At 37.7% G+C, this 22,675-nt stretch overlaps 1 protein-coding gene across 2 annotated transcripts in view; it reads right to left on the bottom strand.

Moving 5' to 3' along the window:
- Positions 1-22,675, bottom strand: part of CENPC (centromere protein C) — a 50,983-nt gene that overhangs the window by 15,028 nt on the left and 13,280 nt on the right. For both annotated transcript variants that reach the window (XM_080934469.1, XM_080934468.1), the window contains exons 7-13: positions 22,351-22,563; positions 16,010-16,593; positions 12,987-13,121; positions 11,742-12,021; positions 11,079-11,228; positions 9,844-9,926; positions 7,049-7,102 (exon numbers count right to left, since the gene is read on the bottom strand). In XM_080934469.1, the coding sequence (XP_080790595.1) occupies positions 7,049-7,102; positions 9,844-9,926; positions 11,079-11,228; positions 11,742-12,021; positions 12,987-13,121; positions 16,010-16,593; positions 22,351-22,563 (1,499 nt within the window). The remainder of the gene's footprint in view (positions 1-7,048; positions 7,103-9,843; positions 9,927-11,078; positions 11,229-11,741; positions 12,022-12,986; positions 13,122-16,009; positions 16,594-22,350; positions 22,564-22,675) is intronic.

Consider the following 22,675-nt stretch of genomic DNA (forward strand, 5'->3'; position numbering starts at 1 on the left):
ATACCCATGTGTGAAAATATTAATGGCATTATCTTATCTGAACAGAAGTCATTGTTATAATTTGAGACTCCGCTAACTGATGACTCCTGCTAACCTACTGCACTCTCTACCAGGGACTCCTAGTCACAACATTTGGCTACATCCCAGGAGTGTGAACATCATCTTCCTTCCTGCTCTCCATTCTAGACTCTGCTGCAGCCCTTGGGACCCAGCCATCCAGTGCAGATAGTTCTTCCCCACCACACCTCTCAGCCTTTCCTTCTATCCCATCTCCATTCCTTTGTGACTTCTCACAGATCCACAATACATTTACAGGGACACCAGTCACCATATTTAGCTGGGAAACATAGAACCCAAATGACACTTGGCTAGAAATGGGCAATAGCGAGGAAGGCAAGAATAGCCACCACACAGCAAATACAAAACAAAAACAGATAGCTATGCCAAGAGACACTTCAAAGTCCTAACTGCAGAAGCCTAAACACAAAACCAAACATCAGTAAACCTGAAGCCTGCTGTAAAAGCCTCAGGAAAAATACTTTAGCTGAAGCACAAAAACGGACTGCACGGTAGCAATAAATGCTCAAAGATGTTAAAGAGGATGTGAATAACCATGTTAATGAAGACATGAAAACACAGAGATGAATGAAACCATGAAAACAAGTCAAGATACAAAGGTAGAATTCAACAAAAAAAGAACCAGTTTTAAAAAAAAACTCAGACAAAAGTAAAAGTGTAAATAGAGAATCTCAAGTAATGAAGGAAACAGAAAATAGCTCAGTCAAAAAAGGTGTTAAACTTTAAGAAACCCAGACATAAACTACTCAAGAAACATGGGATACTACAAAAAGACCAAACATAGGTACTTGTAGAGGAAAGAGATGAAGCCCAGGTCAAAAATCATAGAAAATATTTTTAATAAAATCATAGAAAAAAATTTTCCAATCTAAAGAAAAATACCTATGGGACCAGGAAAAAAAATCGAACCAGAAAACCTAAAAAAAATTGAGCTTTTGATATATACAACCTACCAAAGTAAAACTGAGATTAAACTAGGTAAACATACATAACAAGTAAAATAGAAGCAATAACTAAGTCTCTCCCACCCTACTTCCAAAATAAGGGAAAGAAAAACAGCCCAAGGATGGAGGATACCGAATTATATCACAACTGAAAGAACTAACACCAACATTGTTCAAATTATTCCACAGAATAGAAACTAAAGAATCATTTCCTAATTGGTTCTACAAAACCAATATTACCCTGTCAGCAAAATTATACAAAGACCCAAACAATAAAGAGTTACAGACCAAATTCCTTTATAAACATAGCTGCGAAAGTTCTCAATAAAATACTCGCAAACTTCATGCAGGTTGTCCAACAACTGGAGTGGGGAGGGTGAGGAGGGAGCTGTCCCTGACTGTTTCCTGCCTGTAGATCCTGGATCCTATTCTCCTAACTGGGCTGCCTCACCAGACCTCCATGGGAGAGGATGTGCCTAGACCTGCAGTGACTTGAGGTGCCGGGTGGGTTGGTACCCAGGGGGTAATATCCCCCTTATCAGAAGGAAAGAGGGGAATGAATGAGTGAAGGGGCTATGTTAGTGTGGGCGTGTGTGTGTGTGTGTGTGTGTGTGTGTGTGTGTGTGTGTGTATGAGTGTGTGCAGGTTGATCATGATGTAAAGTAGATAAATTAATTAATTGAAGAAAAAAACAAAACAAAAAAAAAAAACCCAACAACGATATAAAAAGAAATTAGGGAAACAATACCTTCCACAGTTTAAAAAAAAAAAAGTCAAAAGGAAGAAAGAAAGAAAAGAACAAAAATTAACAAGGCAAGTGAAAGACTTGTATTTTAAGACATTGAAGAAAAAAACTAAAGACAAAGGATGATAGAAAGATCACCCAAGCTAATCTGTAGAACCTGTAGGATTAATGTTGTGAAAAGATCCATCTTTCCAAAAGCAATCTACAGATTCAATGCAATCTCCTTCAAAATTCCAACACAACTGTTGACAGAATTAAACAGTCTCCAACTTCGTGTGGAAATACGAACACACAAAAGATAGCTAAAAGAATCCTGAATAAAAGAACTTCTAGAGATATCACCACCCAGACTTCAAGCTGTTCTATACAGAACTACAGTGATAGACAGCACGGTACTAGTATAAAAACAGACACACTGATCAATGCGCTCAAACTGAAGACCCAGTCGTAATTCCACTCGCCTATGGTCACATGATTTTGACAAGCCCAAAACACATAATAGAAAAAAGGCAGCATCTTCAGCAATGGTACTGGCCAAAGTAGACAGCTACATGTACCATAAAAATAAATGTTGGCCTGCAATAAAACTCAACTTCAAATGTATCAAAGAGCTCAATATAAGAGCAGATACTCTGACAGGACAGAGAAAGTAAGGAACAGGCTTGAACCCATGGGCACGGGAGAAGCCTTTCTGAACAGGACACCAAAACTACAAGGACTAAGACTGTGCTAGTTTAAATGGCAATAGCCCTCAACAGCTCATATATTTGAATGCTTTTTTCCCAGTTGTTTAGAAAGGATTAGGAGATATTTAGCCTTGGTGGAGGAAGTGTGTCACTGCAGACTGAGCTTTGAGATGTCAAAAGCCCTTGCCAGGTCCAGTCAACTCTCTCTGCCTACAGCCTATGAATCAGGATGTGTGTGAGCTCTCAGCTACTGTTCCAGCATTCTTGGGCGCTTGCTGTCATGCTCCCCGCCATACTGGAAATGGACTATTCCTTTAAACTATAAGCAAGCAAGTCCCCAAATAAATGCTTCTTTATAAGTTGCTTCAGTCATGGGATTTCATTACAGCAGTAGAACAGCTAAGCCAAAGCCCAACAATTAATAATAAATAAGTTCTCATGAAACTGAAAAGCTTCTATATGGCATAAGATACAATTATTTGAGCACAGCGGCAGTTAACAGAATAGGGTAAAAAAATCTTTATCAGTTATACATCTAATAAAGCATTCATATCTAGAATACATTAAGAAAAAAAAAACTGAACATCAAGAAAACAAATTAACCCAACTAAAAGAAGTTCTCAAATGATGAAACACAAATGGCTGAGAAATACATCCTTAACCATCTGGAAAATGCAAATTAAAACTACTTTGAGATTTCATCTGAACTCCAGTCAAAATGGTCAAGATCAATAAAGCAAATGGCAGCATGCTAGCATGAACGCAGGGAAGGGGCGCACTCATCCATGGCTGCTGGGAGTGCAAAGCTACACAGCCACTGTGAAAATCAGGAAGGAGGCTCCTCAAAAAACTGATCCAGCTACACTGCGCTTGTGTTCCTGAAGAACTATCTCACTACAGACACCTGCTCGTCCATGCTCATTGCTTTGCTTCTCAGAATAGCCAGAGATTAGAAGCAGCCCAGATGTCCCTCAACTGATAGACAGGTAACGAAAATGAGGCATTTCTAATTTTCACATTGTGATATTACTCAGCTGTTAAAAAAAAAGTTGCAAGTAAACAGATAAAGCTAGATATAATCATCCTGAATGAAGAAGTAACACAGACCCAAATAAATAAAGTGTTTTCTCTTATATGGTTGTTAGCTTTCACATATATAATTCAATCCAAATAACTACAGAGGCTACATACCTAGTAAGGAACCAGGGAAAAACGGGTCTCCCAAGAAATGGGTTCCAGAGTACAGGTTATAAAGAAATAAAGGGGACTAACACAGCCTTTTAAAAAGCCATAGGGAAGCCTACTATTTTATAAGCTTCTTAAAATACATATATAAAATGAAAGGAACTTAAATGGAGTCATCATATAATGGGGGAAACATGATATGCCACCAACTAAACTCTCCAGTGCTAGGAATAGGTTACAACTTGTTGAGTCATTGGCCAGAGGAGTCTCATAACCAGCTCACTCCCAAACACTACTAGTTATGGTCAAGATGCTCTCTTGGTTGCTCTCTACCACCTCAGTTGGTAAGGTCCTATTACTAAAGACACAGCTTACTTATATCATCGAACACAGAGAAACTAAGCTGACTACGAACTAGAGCTCCACCTCTGCTGATGAGCATCATGGTGCTGAAAGTTCTTTTTATGGTACCATGAAAAGTTATCATGAATATCACCCAGCTACAAATCCAGAGACCGTCAGTCAACAAGAACCTGATTAGAGCATATACCAGCACAATGGTGGCATAAATGTTATGAGAGTAACCAAATGCTTTTTGATTGGATTTAAGGTTCATTCCATGAGATGATACCCATACCTGACACTACTAAAATAGCCAAGAGCTAAAACATAGAAAGGTCATAGGCCTTTTGGAAAAATCTACTGTAGATTTATGTTAACTCAATATATGATTGGACAGTGTGGAGGTAGGGAAAATGGAAGAGGAGGAGACTGAGGGGGGATCAAGATGGAGCTCAAGAATGATCTGGATCCAGGTGGACTTAATTGGTGTTAGGTAGATAAGACTATTTTAAGGGATTCTGTAAGTCTTTTAACTCATATAGAAGGGCAGTTTGTATCTTTGTCCATTGGATATAATCTTATTGTGTAGAGGGTTTATGGATTGAGAATTTAGTATATAAACATACATGAAAGGCTATTGGGCTTTGGAGTCATGTTTGTGCCGGGTAATGGAGAGATCAAACACACAGGGGCGTCGTGTCCATCCCGAACAGAAGTAACAGGGTGGGCAGAGTGAACCACCAAGGAAGGGAATCTCACGGAGAGCGTAGCTTGCAGACTGAGGGACAGAGCCTGTGCGCTCAGCTCCACACTAGAGCAGCATTTGAGAGGGTGGACACTCACCCGTAAATGGGGTCTAAGGCTTAGTCATCTATGAGGGAGAGCAGTCATAAAGAACCCAGCAGTCAGCGGTGTTAGTAGACTCTAGTGAACTCACAAAGTCTGTGACAGCACACACAGGACCTGCAGAAGTTCAAACCCAACACCCAAATATAAAGGAGAAATAAATAAAAATCCCATCCCTAACCAAGTAGTTATTTGCAACTAATTTTTGCTGGGAAAGGGAAAAGTATTTTTCTCCAGTGGAGTGTCACATTCCAGAGCAGAGCCTGTCACAGAGTTGCTGGCCAACGTAAAATGGACTCTGTACTTTTGGCCACTTCTTCTTCTTCTTCTTTTTTTTTTTTTTTTTTTTTTTTTGTGGCCATTTTTCTTTTCTTTGTTTTTTTTTTTTTTAAATTGGTTTTCCTTTTTTGTTTGTTTCTGAGAAAGAGAAAACCTGAGTAGGTTGAAAGTGAAGAGGATCTGGGAGATGCTGGGACAGGAAAAAGAGTATGACTAAAACTATGTGAAAAAATTTAAATTAAGAAACAAATGTACTATTTTGATTAGCATATGTTGTACAAAAATAATGGCCTTCATTATGGCACTGTTGTACTTGCATGTAACAGACTCTGGTCAAACCCATACAATACCACTCTTGTCCTTTTTACTCTCCTGTTCTTACCCCATAGCTCTTCCTAGTTTATCCCTCTGTATTAAAAATCTAGATCCCACACTGGAATGATGAAATACTTGCCTTGATCCAACTTATGTACATTATTTAGCAAGTCTAGTGACTGGAAAAAATCTGCAAATTCCAACTACATTCTAGAGGGGTGTTGACAAAGTAGGATTCATTGATCATTACTTTAAAGTCTGTCTACTGTGTACTGAGCATGTGATTAGAATTTTATTAGTGATCAGATAGAAATTTGTATAATACATTGGAATCTGTATTATCTTAATAAAATTTAGAATAGGCTAAAGGAAAAAATAAAATGAATCGACATGTTTTATTTTTATCAAGAGGGAAAATAGAAAAGATTAAATATTTTGATAAGGATTATTTTCCCTTGTGTTTTTTAAATTTGTTTTGTTTTAGAGGAGGTGTTATAAGATAACCTTGGGTATAGTATCAGGTAAGCATTCTGTACTACTGAGATACACATCTAGTCCTAAAAGGCATTGTTTTGATATAATCATAGGGAAAAGAGAATTTGATATGTAAATGCCAAAATGATAGGGTACTCAAGTGTTTGAAGGGGAAAGCATAGCAAATTTTTAAGTGGCCAAAGACAGAAGGGAGAAAAGGTCATTCAACTCACCTAGCAAAAGCAAAGAAAACCAGTTACTGATGTAAATTAAAATACTCATTAAAGTGAAGGAAAAAGAAAACATGGTGTTATCTAAAATAATTTGTATAGATTGAATCCCTCTACTAAGTTAGAGGTTGCTGAATTGACTAACTAGTATAGTACACTGATCTGTGTTTATAAGCTTTCAAACAAAAGAATGCAGCTTAGGAATGCAGCTTAGTGGTTAGAATCCAGCATACAATTTGAAAGGTGATCACTAGCACCCTGAAAACTAACTAACTAAAATTCTATTCTAAAACTATTGTTAAAGAATCTAGCAGGCTAACGCGAACAGAAAGTTAGGTCTCCTTTAATGTCAGACAAAGTGGAAGTCATAGTTGAAGCTGATGGACATGACAGGAAATGGCAGAATGAACAGGTGAAGAGAGGAAAATTATAAACTTTTAAAGAAACTGTATCAACTGTGATGTGGTGACTGTTTATACAAACAGCTGTCTATAGAACACAAAGGTGGGAGATCCCATGGATTATGGCCGACACGTATCTTTTGATGAGCTGTGGAATTCTAATGCACAGTCCACTCATTTGCTACTTACCCCTGGAGCTGTTGGGATACAAGTGAACTAGAGAACCATGGGAGAGCAGCTCTCAGACTGCTATCATCTATCTGGCAGCTATCCCCCACTAGCCTCTTCACATGAGTGGCATCAAAAGAACAGAGGAAAAGTAAGAAAGTTTAGAACTTACAAATAAACAATGGAATAATAATAACACAGTGGGTTATGATAATATATTATGAAATGCTGAGAACTAAATACACAATAGTAATCTGGATATTTTCCCTGCCTAAGCGAATTATGTTATATTTGTAGAGAGATTCAGTAATACTATTTTTTTCAATGAAATTATTGTAAAAGTAAATCTTCTTACCTAATTTGTGATGTAAATTCTTAACTGGTACCATATTAGAATTTGTTTTCAAATCTGCAAAGCATAAAAGTTAGCATTAAAAACAATGCAGCATGCCTGCTAATTCTCTACTGACTTAAGGCAGGACCTGGCCAACATCAGTAAGTACCATAAATAAGATTTAAACATGAAAATCTAATTTATACTTTAATTTTTCATTGATAAACAATACAAGCTAAGGAAAAACAGCGTAACATCTCATTACATGTTGACGGATAAACGTATTTAAAGAGCACAACTGTCAAGATTAACGAGAAACAAGCAGCATTCCCCCACGGCTCATGAATGGAAACTGAGCCACTAGCAAATCCAACGCTTGGCATAACGGTGAGTAGCAACTTCAAGTGTGTATGGTCTCAACTCTACAGTGAAGCACACAGGTTTGCTGACTGAATTAGAAATAAAATCCATCTTTGTTTGTTTTCTACACGAAACTCAACTTATTTTTAAAGAAAGGCACCCCTGAAATTAAGTAGGTGGCAAAAGGTATTCTAATCAAATCCAGCCTGGAAGCAAGGAAATGTGTTAGTGACCTAATACATGACTAAATAGGCTCCGAAGTAAAATAATCAGAAGAATAAAACAAAACAAAACAAAACACTTCATTCTAATCAAAGGAAGAATTAACTAAGAAAACATCTCTATCCTAAATATATGTTCACCAAACTCTTGTGCACACAATTTCACAAAACGTGAACTACTGGAATAAAAGAAATTAACACAGACCCATTAATAGTATGTGATTTCAATACCCTACATTTTTCAAAGGACAGGTCATTTGAACAAAAAACAGAGAAATATCAGAATTAATTGATCACAGGACTTAACAGTTATCTACAGATTATTCTATCTAAAGACAAAAGAATATACATTCTACATGAAATTTTCTCTAAAGGAGATATCCTGGACACACACATACACAATTCTTAACAGAATCGGAGAGACTGAAATAACTCTCTATAGCCTATATGACCAGATGAAACAATAAAACTTAAAACCAGCAAACAAATTCCCAAGAAGTACACAAACTAATGGAAAACAAAGAACTCATAACTGATGAGTAATGAGTCAAAGACGAAATCAAGAATAAAAAAAGACTTCTTGGAACTACATAAAAAGAAAACCATAACAGCAAAACTGCTGGATCACACTCACAGCAGTCCTCTGAGTGAAATGTGTAAGTGCTTACATTATGAAATTAAAAAGCCTGCAAATAGAAATTAATGATGCAACTCCAAAAGGTAGATAAACAAGAACAAACCAAATCCAAACCCAGTCAAAGGCCAGAAACATGAGAAATCAGAGCAGGAGTTAATGAGATACAAGCAAAGGAAACAATACAAAGAATTAAATCCAGGACCTGGGTCTCTAAGGAGAGAAACAAAATGGCAGACCCCTGACCCAGCTAGCCAAAAGAAAGGACCCAAATTAACAGAATCAGAACAGACAAGAAAACATAACAGACCCCAAAGAATTAAGAATACTATAAGCAAATACTTTTTAAAAAACACTCCATTAAATTAAAACATCTAAAAGAAATGACAACATTCTAGCTTTCTCCAAGGTGTACAACATGGATTTTATAGACTGCTCAACAGATCACTATCGAAAGGATACAGATGACCATGACATTATCAAGCTATTCAAACCCAAGATTCTGTGTCCTCCACTCCCCGAAAATATCTGCTCCTCCTATCTTACGTCTCCAGTTTGGTTAAGAACAATGCTACTGTTTCAGATGCTTAGACCAACAACCTTAATATTCTTTTCTGGATCTTTTTTTCTTATAACCACCAATCTTATAACAAGCAATTCCTCTTGATCTGCCTTCCAAAATGTACTTAATCAATAAAACAACCCTCAAACACACTCCACCCAGCCCCTACCCAGTAGGTCATGATTATCTGTTAATTCCAGTTCCAGGGAATCTGATGCCCTCTTCTGACATCACAAGGTACCAGTCACACACGTGACGCAGACATACATGAGGGCAAAAATGCTCATTAACATAAAATATACAAATACAAAAATTTTCAGTACTTTAAAATATAATTTTAAAAGAACATATTACAAAATACTATATAGGGAAAACTATTCAAAATTTTACTCAGGCAAATTCACTGTTTCTTTACCAAATGAATGGTAAAGAATATAGAAAGTGTTAAAGTTTAAAAAGAAATATATAAATGTAAAAACAGTAAAAAAAAATAGTAAATTAGTAATAAAAAAGATAGTATAACATTATATTCAAGCACCAAAAATCAAAAATGCCTAAAACTGTATTAAGCATGAAAAGTTTGAAAATTATTTAAAATAGAGGAAAACAGTATAATGAACCCAATTTATTGACCACCTATCTTCAGTAACCATCAACATGTAGTTACTGCTGCTTTAACTATTTCCGTATCAGCTTAACAAATATGCCTATCTGTCCATCTGTCTGACCATCCATCCATCCATCCTTCCTGTTGCAGGGGCGATGAGATATACATGCCAAGGAGCACGTGTGAAGTGAGGACAATTTATGGAACTCAGTTCTCCTTTTACTCTGTGGATTCTAGGGAATTCAACTCAGGTCGCCAGGCTTAGTAGCAAGTGCCTTTGCACATCTAGAGATTTCAACAAATTTCCAACTATCAAGTGGAAGTGGGAAGTTAGGAGATCCACATTTGCTACAACTGAAAATATAAATAAACACAGAATACTTTATATTCACAGTGCCTTAGAAACCAAGACAGTAGAAAAAATTAACTTACGCGAACTCCTCTGGCCCTTCTCATTGCCCATTTCCGAATTACTGCTTTTAGGCCTTTCAAAATTCTTGAACCTGGAAGGTCCACTTAAGAACAAAACAAAGTGTAAAATTTGTGCTTTTACAATACGAATTTCTGTGTATCTAAATATCATGATCATGTAAGAAAACTACCATCTATTTCTTTCTTATGAAATTAAAAGTGATGCAATAAATCATCAAAAAAATGTATTTCCATACAGCATAAAGCAAGGACATGATACCATAATTGAGTCAAATTGATCTGGAGAGAGAAAGATGGAAGGAGGGAGGTAAGGAGGAAGGGAGGGAGGGAGACGAATGGAAGAATGGACAGACAGACAGTACTACAGGTTTAAATTCATTTTTGTAGACTGTTTCTTTTTAAAATTAGAATATGCTCACAAGTTTCTCTTATATTTGTAAAAAAATGTTGTTATTGGACTTGACTAAATGTATAACTAACCCATGAATTGAAAAGGTTCTAGCAAAGCTTGACAGTCCATGCCTATAATCCTAGTATTCAAGAGGCAGGAGGATGGAAAATCTAAGGCCAGTTTAGGGTTCATCGGGGCCTGAGCTACATAACATGTCCTCCTCTAAGTAATAGTCCCAGTCCCTCCCACAGTCAAGAACCCTAGTCCTCCCTCCTGTGGCTGAGAAGTTGCTCTCCTTTACTTAGTCTTTCATTTTTAAAGGTTTTAAAAGTCCGTAGATAGCACAGGTAGACTAATCTCACTTGTTCAGTAGATGTTAGCAGTACATCCACAGATTCCTTGGCAATCTTCTTTTCAAAAGCTAAAACCTCATCTCCTTTTTCTTGAATGTGGTCTCAACTTGTGATGACTTTGTCATTAAAAGGCACTGACTTCCCTCAGATCATTTGCTTTGTAGGAAGTCAGCTGCCACAAAACAAGAAACAAAGGTCTACTACCAAAACGCATTGAAGAATTGCAACCTACGGCCAACAGCCATGGAAAACATAAACAGATCCTCAAGTTGTAGTCAAATCTTCAAAGGAATACAAAAGAGAAAGACACCACCAAACCTAACCTAGCTACCCTATGCCTTGCCCAGATTTCTGGCTCACACAAGGTATAAAGTAAGACATGTTTGTAAGCCAACACCAAAAAGTGAATGATGTCTGGGAGTAAAGTGGTGCACTGAAACGGACAGCTAGAATAGCTAGTGACTTCTATCATCACACCACTGCGCACTCACCTTTCTTCCCACACTGACTGTTTAGGCACTTCCAAATTTGAAGTAGACTCCACCTGTGTCCTGCTTGTATATTCCTCGGTACGAGACTTTGAATAAACTTTCTGTGATGTTGTAACACTCTCTTGATTCTTAGAGCCTCTTTTTGTACATCTATGAAACAAAGTTTAAAATTATATTTTTCAAATTGATTTTCCAACATTCTTTCTTCTCAAAACAATATACAAATGATGATATAAGCAATATAAAATTAGCTATAGTTAGTATAGTCCATCATGATCAGTTGTAAACCTTAAGATTTAGAATCAGGTTCATGAAGGTATCTGGAGTTTAAAAAGACTCCAAATTTAAAAAGAGAAAAAAAAAAAAAAAAGAAATACAAACCTAGAATGAGACTAATAGAAAAGTGACAGAGTGGCATTAATCTAAATATACCTATACTATACAACTATATACCGATCACTTCCAATTCTCAAGTAAGGAAACAAGTTCAGAGTAGTGCTGTGCCTAGGAGTCATCTAGCTAATTTTGCAGAGCCTGGGTTTAAGAACAACTTTGTCAAAGTCCTTTAAGCTCTTACCCTGAATACTACATAACAAAGCCAAACCACTAAATTCTGAATGAGAAAAAGACAGCTAGCTATATTGTAAATACAAGAAAAATTACCTAGAAATACCATGGCTCTTCTGAGTTGGGTCTGCCTCAATGTTTTTCAATGGCTTCCTCTGGGAACAAGAAATGTCATCATGGCCACTAACACTTCCTTCAGAACCCTTTATATTTGAAGACTTCTGTACTCTTGAGCTGATCTCTGTTTTCTGCCTTTTGGATGAACAAGGTTTCTTCCCCGTATTCTCAGATAAGTGATTTCTCTTACTCTGTTTTTTTCTATTGAAATATACCACTGATGATTCATTTTCTTTTGAAGAATTTCCATCAGCAGATCCTAAAAGATTCAATAATTTAAAATTACCATGTTTGTTCAAATGATCTGCCTCACAGAAATACCAACATCATTACATTTACATATAAATACACATACTAATTTCATAAGTTAAAATTGTTTCCACATAATTTTTTTTCATTTTTATTTCAACTGTATTTACAGGACATATACTAGATGTTTTAAATCCATTACAAGCTTCCTTAAATAATCTTTTCTCTGGCTCTGCATATTACTCCCCTGACCATCTATAACAGTCAGTGCTGCCAGCTTGACAAGATCTAAATATGCTAGGAGATGGGTCTGGGCATGCCTGCAGGCTATCTTAATGTGACCAACCATGTGGGTGGCACCACTGCTTGGCTGCCATCTTGGATCCGGGTGATACAGAGTGGAAAAGGTGCTAAGCAGCAGTATGTATTCATTCTTCTTTGGATCCTGAAGTGGATGCAATCTAACCATCTATGTCTTATGCCATGTCTTACCCTCTACAACTGTAGGCCAAAGGAAATCCTTTTTCTTGTAATGTGCATTTAGCAGAGTATTTTGTCACAGCAACAGAACAACGAAAAAAATATCATCCTTAAGATCTGTTTCCCATAATTCCAAATTTCTTAGTTTATCATCTTTCTATCTACTCATAGCACCGTGGAACAACAGTAGTCGATTCTACCCATCCACCTGCTCTTGTTCTTGCCTTTGCCTATCATTACATGAATTATTTTATCTATTTACTCTTCTCTCATAGAATGTGAAACTTCATGAACACAAGGACATTGGACTTTGTGTGTCTATCCACAGCACATGTCTACATACAGAACACTGGAGAACTTTATACTTCAGTTGACAATAGTGAATCAATTTAACTTTATCTCCATAAGAGTTTTCTATATGATAAGTCATGCATACCCACATGGAGAATGTCTGTAGGACCCTTCAATAAAGAAAACTTAAATAAAAATACTTACCCTCATCTGAATTTACCACCCACCACTTAGACGGGTGATGAGAAACTCTCTGACTTCTCCTGGAAGTCAAAGTTACTTCCTTCTTTCCAGGTTCTTCAATATTGGTTTGGGTGCTATCCTTTTTTTTCTTATTTTCTAATATAAAGAAAAACCATAAAAAACTGTTCAAAATATAAGTTTTCAGAAGTTCACAAAAGACTTTAAATAAATAAAACTCAATTACAAAATCATCTTATAGTTATCCGATGAGCTACTTTCACTATTTCTTTAAAAGGGAACATGTTTTCAATAAGATCGTTTTCTGTCAGTTAAATAAAAACATTGCACACTGCTTATCATAAACTAAAAAAAAAAAGGCTATAAATGTGTGCATGCAGGCATATGTGTACAGATGCACATGTGTGCAAACCAGAGGAAACCCTAAATGTCACCTCTTCTCACTTGTATACTTATTTATATTATATTGAGGGAGCTGCTGCCTGTAACCCACCATAAAGGCTATGCTAGCTGACCATTGATTCTGTAACCCACCACATAGGCTAGGCTAGCTGACCATCGATCCTGTAACCCACCACATAGGCTAGGCTAGCTGACCATCAATCCTGTAACCCACCACATAGGCTAGGCTAGCTGATCATCAATCCTGTAACCTACCACATAGGCTAGGCTAGCTGACCATCAAGTCCAGGGATCAACCTATCTTTGCCTCCCTAGTGCTGGCATGACAAATGCATGAAACCACAGCAGCTATAACTTTTTAACTTGGGATTGGGAACCAAACTCAGGTCATTCTTCTTGGAAGGCAAGCACTGGGCTGTCTTTCTCCCTAAGCGTCCGGTTATCTTTTGAAAAACAAGACACTGTTTCTTTGTACTTACCACTACTCAAAAATAAGACAGGAAACTACTGCCTTTCACTTTGTTTTGAAATCTTACTTTGCAGGAAGACACTGAATATTATTAAGTTATAAACCTTGAAATGAGGTTACTTTGGATTAACCCTACTAGCTCAATCCATGTATCCTTAAAACTTGTGATGGGACAGGATTGGGGTGATAGCAAGAGAAGCAAAACCTTAGTGATAGAAGAAACTAGACATTGCTAGCTTTTATTACAGGGAAGGACCAACAGTCTAAGATTATGGGTAGATAGAAAGGATAGAAAAGGCAAAGAACAGACCTTTCACAAACACACCAGAAGAAACAGAGCTACACAAACATCTTTCAGACTTTGTTTCAGTTCCATGAAATTTCTGACCTAAAGATTTGCAAAAAAAAAAAATTAAGGGGGCAGAGATGGCTCAGCAGTTAAGGGCATTGACTGCTCTACCAGAGGCCCTGAGTTCAATTCCCAGCAAGCACATGGTGGCTTACAACCATCTGTAATAGGATCTGATGCCCTCTTCTGGTGTGTCTTAAGTCAGCTACAGTGTACTCATATACATAAAATATAAAGCTATTTACTTATTTACAAAAAGATTTTAAATGCTCGACATCCCTAGTCATCAGGGAAATGCAAATCAAAACAACCCTGAGATTCCACCTCACACCAGTTAGATTGGCTAAGATCCAAAATTCAGATGACAGCAGATGCTGGCGAGGATGTGGAGAAAGAGGAACACTTCTCCACTGTTGGTGGGGTTGTAAGCTGGTACAACCACTCTGGTAATCAGTCTTGCGGTTCCTCAGAAAATGGGACATAGCACTTCCTGAGGACCCAGTAATTCTACTTCTAGGCATATACCCCAAAGATGCTACAACATACAATAAGGGCACATGTTCTGCCATGTTCATAGCAGCCTTATTTATAATAGCCAGAAGCTGGAAAGAACCCAGATGTCCTTCAGTAGATGAATAAATACAGAAATTGTGGTACATTTACACAATGGAGTACTACTCAGCTATCAGAAACAATGACTTTATGAAATTCCTAGGAAAATGGATACATCTAGAGAATAACATCCTGAGTGAGGTAATCCAGTCACAAAAGAACAGACATAATATGCAGTCACTGATAATTGGATACTAACCCCAGAAAGCTCTGAATACCCAAGAAATAACTCACAGACCATATGAAGCTCAAAAAAAAGAAAGGCCAAAAAGTGGAAGCTTCAGCCCTTCTTAGAAAAAACAAAAAAACAAAAAAAAAAAAAAAAAAAAAAAAAAAAAAAAACAGTAAGTGTATAGCACCCTCTCAGAGTGGGGTACACCTAGACCTTAAATCATTAATAACTCAAGAGCTAAGAAGATAGCTTTGTGGCAATTTTTGGTATTTAAAAATCATTATGTTTAATCTATACACACCAAGAAAACTTTGACTATTTCCATGTTATATTTTGTTTTACATGTACTTTATGCTTATGGTAACTAGTAAGATTCCAGTGCATACTATCAAACCTTTAAAAATGTCAAGAACTGACAAAAAACATATTCATATAATTTTATTCCAAAATGCCTTTAAAAATTTGTACATGTAACTTTTTAAAGTAAAGTTGTAAAGAAAAAAAGATTTTAAAAACTTAAGTGTGTTGTTTAATCTAAGTGTATGGCATTTTGTAACAATGAAAAAAATCATAATCAATATAGCAAGATATCAGAACAATATATTCATTAGCCAGTCGATATTCAGAAATATTTATAAAGCTATAAAGCTCTACAGCAATATTGGGCACAGATTTATTTTCTGATCTTCTGAGTTCATCCTATTCAAATGCATATAATTATGTCAATGTACATACCCATAGAAATGATCAAGTAACGAGACACATATCAGTAATGTGTTTATAGTCTTTCACTTCTTACATGTTTCTGCCTTAGAAACTTAAAAAAGAAAAAAAAAGAAAAAGAAAAAAGAAAATCAAGTGAGACTGCCCTGATATACCTAAAGAGACTCCCAAGAAGAACCCCGAAAAGGTAGGTGACTTAAAGGCACTTTCTGTTGCTTACCTCCCAAAGCTAAGGAGAAATACTGTCAAGTATAAAGGATGCAAGAGTACTCATACTCTGAATTACTGTGAGCACTTACCAACAACAGGCATATGTCTCTTGGGAATAGGCTCATTCCTCACCTCTTCATGGTCTTCCAAATTTCTTTTTGAATGTATTTGTACCTTGTCTTGGCCAATTTTTGACATATTCCTATTTTCCTTTTTACTCTGTCCCACACTGAACTCTTCAGCTACTTTAGGCACACATACTCTCCTCTGCTCCCGTTTCATAGTCCTTTTCTGTGTGGATGGGTTTTCTGCATTCTCAGAGTGTATTTTATTTTCTGTAGATCTATAATCATTTTCCATCTCATCTGTCGAAGTAGTTCCCAGGTTTTCTTCAATGGAGAGCTGAGCTTTCTCTATTGGTTGAGACTGATCAGACTGTGTCTCTGATAAACTATGAGGTTTCTCTCTTGACTTCTTACCGTGAGACACTACAGTGTTTTCAGGAGATGGCATGTGGTGGCTCAGATGCTTTCCTTTCCTTGGTATCATCACCCAAGGTTGACTTGAAAAACTCCTATCTGACCCATCAATAATAAATTCATCTTCTAATAACTTCATGTCATTTGGAGGAGACGGAGGAGGTGGAACTGCGGCTGTGTGCTTAACAACAGAACTAAAACAAGACATTAGCACTTAGAGACAGAAGCATCATCTTTGTTCACTGAATAAAGTATTTATGCAGGAAAAACATCTCTATCTGAAAAAGTAGTTCATATGCCTCCTCAATTTTCTCCTAATCTTCCCTCCACTTTACACTAATGAGATCACAGGATTTTAAAGCTGGGCATCTTCTTTAATGCCCATCATTAAATACAGATATTAAAACCAGGAAATTCACAAGTGTATAATTATAACCCAAATGTACTTACTTACAACAGAAAATGCATGTCATATCTATCTATATATATATATATATATATATATTTGATTAAATTATTTGGACATATACCTGTATTTCTTCATATATAAAATGTACAAGATTAAATGTAATAAACCACCATACCTAATGTTTTAGTGGACAATAATATGACTGATCTTGAATAATCTCATTTTTTTCATATCTAACAAAACTCCATTCATAACAGCACCAAACACAGATATCAAATGAAAGAAATATAATTATTCATTCATATAAATGAACTATAATATACAAAATTTGATCTTAAGGTTCAACTTTCACACTTATTTTCACAGATAGATCAATATTATAATAATGGTTGAGAACTGACTAGGGTACCACAGGCACAAGATATACAGCTACAAAAACAGGAGAAGATGATTTTTATTACAAAGCAGACAATGTCACACAATCTACTTTTATGAGACTGTAGCCCTATTTCCTTGAAACTCTAGCCCTATATTTATTGCAGTGATGTGGAAAGCTTTGGGGGCTGATTGGCAAGGATTTGACTTTGGGCCAGGACAAGGAAGTAAGCTCAGGCAAGAATCTGATTTTAGGCTTCAGGCAAGTGTATGACTTTCCAGCTAGGACCGGGAAGTAGACCCATATATCTTGGTCGTCCTTCAGGCCCTTAGAAACAGTGCTCACAGGACTTTATTGTCTGGCTTGTTCCTTGACTATTTGTCTTATTGTCTTTTATGCTCTACTAACCTGGAAATGACCTTAATACTTGCACGTAACTAAAAAGGTATAAAACCAAACTAGGAAAAACTAGACCTGCCTCAGCCTCAGACCTGGCTGGGGTCATACTACAGTGTTGTCTAGTTGTCTTTTTTTCTTTTTAATCCTCGCTCCTGCCCTGGAGAACCTGTGGACTGACTGAGCTGGCTTGGTCACGCTGAAAAGCATTATCATACTTGCACGTACTCAGTTACAAGTAACTTTAATCACTGCTTATAATCTGGCAAGATTTGCTAAAATACTCATAAAAGAACACAGCATTTATATATCTTAGACAATTCACACATTTAGTGATCACCCTGGTTGGTTTTTGTTTGTTTGATGGGTTGTGTTGTTTTCTTTTCTTTTTGCTTGTCAACTTGACACAAGCTACTGTTATCTAATAAAAAAAAAAACCATAATTGAGACAATGCCCCCCATAAGATTAAGACTGTGGAGCATTTCCTTAGTAAGTGATTGATATGGAGGAGAGCCCAACCCATGGTGAGCAGTGCCACCCCTAGGCAGGTGGTTCTGGATGACTGAAAAAGCAGGCTGAGCAAGCCACCTTGGAACAAGCTAGAAAGGAGCACTCCTCTGTGACCTCTGCTCCCACCACTGCCTCCAGGCTCATTCTTTGACTTCCCTTCATGAAGAACTGTAATTAGTGCAAGAAAGGTGGAACAGACCCCTTCGACCCAAGTTGCTTTGGTCGTGGTGTTTTATCACAGCAACAGATACCCTAACTAGAACAGAGATTGGTGCCCAGTCATGGAATGGCATGTGACATGCCTGACCACGTGACCTAGAGATGTTTGTGTTGGCATTTGAACTTTAAATGGGAAAAGTCTGAGTACTGAGTACTTAGAGCACCTCAGAGGGCTGTTCTGAGAGAGACTGAAAGATAATATTGAGAGCAATGCAAAAGACAGGGACCTAACTTGTAAAGTTTCTGAGGAAAGTTGTGAGAGTCCCTTAAAGACTCTATTGAGAATATTTCAAATTGGAATTAAGAATTTGTGGTTCTGGTCATCTAGAGATAAAGAACTGATGATTAACAAGAGATCATCTGTACCACTAAAGTGACACCCTTGCTTTGCTGGGACGATCTATAATGTTAAGCTGGGGCTAAAGAATAAGCCGTGATTGAGATCACTGAGGCCAAGTTTTCAGAAAATACTTTCCTCCAAGTCAGTACACAGAAGCTATGAACCAGATGTTGCCCAGATGTACCTTGTGCTGTTGGCCAAACTTGTATAAGAATGTCCCAGGTGGTACTAGTTTTAAAGCCATAAAAGGGTCATGGAGACATGTTGAAACATAGCACCATGTGACAGGGTTAGGTTTCTTGAAGATGGCTCAGATGAAATTACTGAGGAAGGTGCAGCCCAGCTGCAATGAAGACTCCAGCATTTTGGAGCTGTCATGACAACCAAGGCCGACAGCAGCCTATGTATAGTGCATATCGGAGCCAGCCCTCCACCTAGGTCAGGTGCCATGTGTGGTGTGGCAAGCCCTTTTAGAGCCTGAAAGACTGTGATTCCCAGAAGTCTGATACTGAGCTGCACAATATTTGGACTTTGTTTTGTTTAGTTTGACTAGGAACATTCTCTGGTTCTTCTCGCATTAATAAATGATTGACGTGGAAGGGCCTAGGTCACTGTGCGCAGTGCCACCCCTTGTCCTAAATGGCCTAAGAAGCAGGCTGAGCAAGCCATGGGAAGCAAGCCAGTAAGCAGCACTCCTCCACAGCCTCTGTTCCTGTTCCTGCTACAGGGTCCTGCCATGAATTTCTGCCCCAAGTTCCCTCAGTGATGCAGTGTGACCTGAGAGTTGTAAGCTGAAGAAACACTTTCCTCCTCATGCTGCTTTTGATCATGATCTTTTTCATGCCTGGATGCTGCCATGTCCCTACCTTGATGATAAAGGACTGGATCTCTGAACCTGTAAGCCAGCCGCAGTTAAAATGTTGTCCTTTATAAGAGTTACCTTGTCAAGGTGTCTGCTCACAGCAGTAAAACCCTAACTAAGACACCACCCCAAACCAGGACTCAAGACCTCAGGGGTCTCTTCCTCTCCTCTCCTATTTCAACACACAATGTAATCAGTCATTCAAATCAAATGTAAGCTTAGTAAACAACCTTGACAATATTAAAGCTAAAAATAGAAGATTTCTGATTAAGTGGAAAATCGTGAAAGACAATGGTACATTTGGATAAGATGGAGTTAGTCATAATGAGATAAAAGGATGCTAAGAGATAAAGAACAGACGGAATAGTACTAGGGAGCACAAGGACTCACTGAGCTGCTACATGTGTGTACAGAACTGTACTCACTACTTTATAAGAATCAACCCTTGAAAACTGATTGTTCTCTCAGATACGGTATAAAGTTCACAAATACATCTGTTTGAGATGGCAGGTGGGACAACATGCACACCAAAGAGTGTGGGGGAGGCGCTAGGAGACAAAATAGAAATTCCCTCACCGGAATTCAATATATTACAAAAGCCTCCTAGTGTGTTTGTTAGCACTCTGTCAGAAAAAAACAATTTTAATTAAAAAAAGAAAAACTTCTGGAAAGGTGTCTTAATGAAGAAACAATTGCATAAAGTAATAAAAGGCAGGAAGGAAAAGCTCAGAAGTAACCTTGAGAAAAACCAAGAAGCCTACTTTAGACTTTTAAGAGAAAATAGTAACTGCTAAACAAACATAGACTCGGCTTACACACTGCAATGTGTAATGCAGAAACTGCTCACTAGGAAGGGTGAACTGTACTTGATTTCTTCCAACAAAGCAAGCCAGAGTTCTCCACCTTAGCTGCCATTAGTTTTCAGGGGAGCCAGGCCTTGGAAATCCCTGTGTGCACAGTACGAATTGAATCAAGTTGTTTACTCAGATAGAACACATCAAGTTTTATTTTAGGACAACTTTAGCCATCAGAGAAACATGTATCAAAACTCTGAGATTTCATCCTTTACTAGCCAGAATGTCTAAGAGTTTTTTTAAAAAGACAGCAAATATTGGCAGGAATGTAGGAAATGGGGACACTCACTCACTGCTAGTGGGAGAGCAGATTAGTAGACCCACTATGGAACTCAGCATGGTGATTCCTCTAATAGCTAAAACCAGATGAGTCAGTCATACACTCCTGAGTCCATTCCACTCTTTATCCTATTCTAGAGACAGCTGCTCATCCAGATTCCAGGGCGCCCTGTATCCCAGCTGGGAAGGATGGGTTAGGACTGTGCTTCTCTTTTGTTGGCTTTGAGGGACAGCCAGGAACATTATACTGTGCCATTAGAAGTGAAATTCCTAAATTCCCAATACCACCTAGAAAATGAAAACATCCTCAGTGTCTACCAGCTAATGACTGCATAATGAAAATGTGGTTTGCTATCACAGTTTAATATTATTCAGTCATTAAGAAAGTGGAATGTAACATTTCTGTATTTTGTTCAACTTGTGGACAAAGGCATGGAAGACAGGTACAATAATAAACCCTCTTGCAACCCAGAACTCATGGGTCAGTATGAGTTTCTGGAACAAGAGTTATCTCATGCACTCAAATGAGAGGGGGAGAGACAGAAATGCCAATGAGATTCAGAGTTACCTTACACCAGGGCAATAGCACCCCTACTAGCCACCATGGGCTAACAAAAAGCCAAGTACTCTGTGCTTCCTTTGGAGTTGTTGTCCAGTTAGGATCCACAGACTCCCAAACGTTACAAAACATTGTCAGTGCCATTGGTTACCCTTCAGAACTGACAATAAGACCCTATTGCTGAAGACACCATATATCTGAGTCATAAAATGACTAGCCTCAAGATGGGCTCACCCACGGCATGAAGTAACCAACCATTTCCTAACTGGATTTAGCTAGCACTCTTCAAGATGAAACCCAAACCTGGCACTGTGGCTACATAGGTCATAGGCCCTAGGGAACAACCGGCTAGCTTGTTCTCTAAATGGACATATTATTAAAGTGGAATTTCACTATGTCCATATGTGAATGCATCTCTCAACCCTCCTCAGAGAAGCAAGTATTTACAGTAGACAAAGCAGACCTACAACTGGAACAGGTACCCAGAATTCAAGAGTGGAGTCTCCAGCCCCAAAGGAGGATCTATAGCACATTTCCTCCTCGAAAGTGATCAAAGAGTCAAGGAATCACTGATGGGGAGAAGGGAAAAGAATGCAAGAGTCAAAGGCAAAGATGACCTACAAAGAAACAATGTACTCCAGACACAACAGGGCAGCTACATATATGAACTCAAAGTGGTTGTGACAGTATACACAAGATCTGTGCAAACTCACACCGGCCAAGATGAGCACAAAATGCCACCCCTAACCCAGGAGCTACGGGCAGCTAATAGGTGCTGGCAGAGGGAGACTAGGTTTTCTCTAAGAATATAGCTCTAGTCAGGCAGCCATACTTCAGTGGAAGGCCACACATCCAAGAATATACAGGCAGCACAGAAGGGACTTGACAGGTATTTAAAAAAAAAAAAAAAAGAGGAGAGGCCTCAGATCTGCATTCAAAGAAAAGAGGGGGTGTGGATCTGGGAAGTTTGGGGTATCATATAATGAATGGGTAAGGGTACAAAAGTACAAAATTCTAATAAAATTTTCATAATTGAATAAAGAAATAAAGAAAAGGATTTCTATATTAAATAAAATTGAGAACTCCCAAATATGGTCACAGAATGAAACAGAAGAAAGGTCCATAAGGGTGTTTTCAGAACTTTACCTGGATTTACTTTTCCTCTTGACAGTTTCTAAATACAATTCTGAAAAACTCTTTTTAGATTGTGGTTGAATCTCAGAGCTCAGATCGCCTCTTCTCTGAGAAGTTTCTGATGATGTCCCTTCTTGTCCCTCAGACATATTGTTATCCTCTACTCCTAATGCCGCGTTCTCTATTTCTGCTGTGTCCGAAATAACTTTATCTTCAAAGTTTAACCTGAAAGGTTAAAAAGGTAAGTCAAATTCTCCCATCAAATTATGCTCATTACAAAGGTCTTCAAATAACAAAGTACCTAAATAACCAAAAAAAACAAAAAAAAAAAAAATTT

Source organism: Micromys minutus (genome assembly GCF_963924665.1).
Source record: "Micromys minutus genome assembly, chromosome: 1".
NCBI lineage: Eukaryota > Metazoa > Chordata > Mammalia > Rodentia > Muridae > Micromys > Micromys minutus.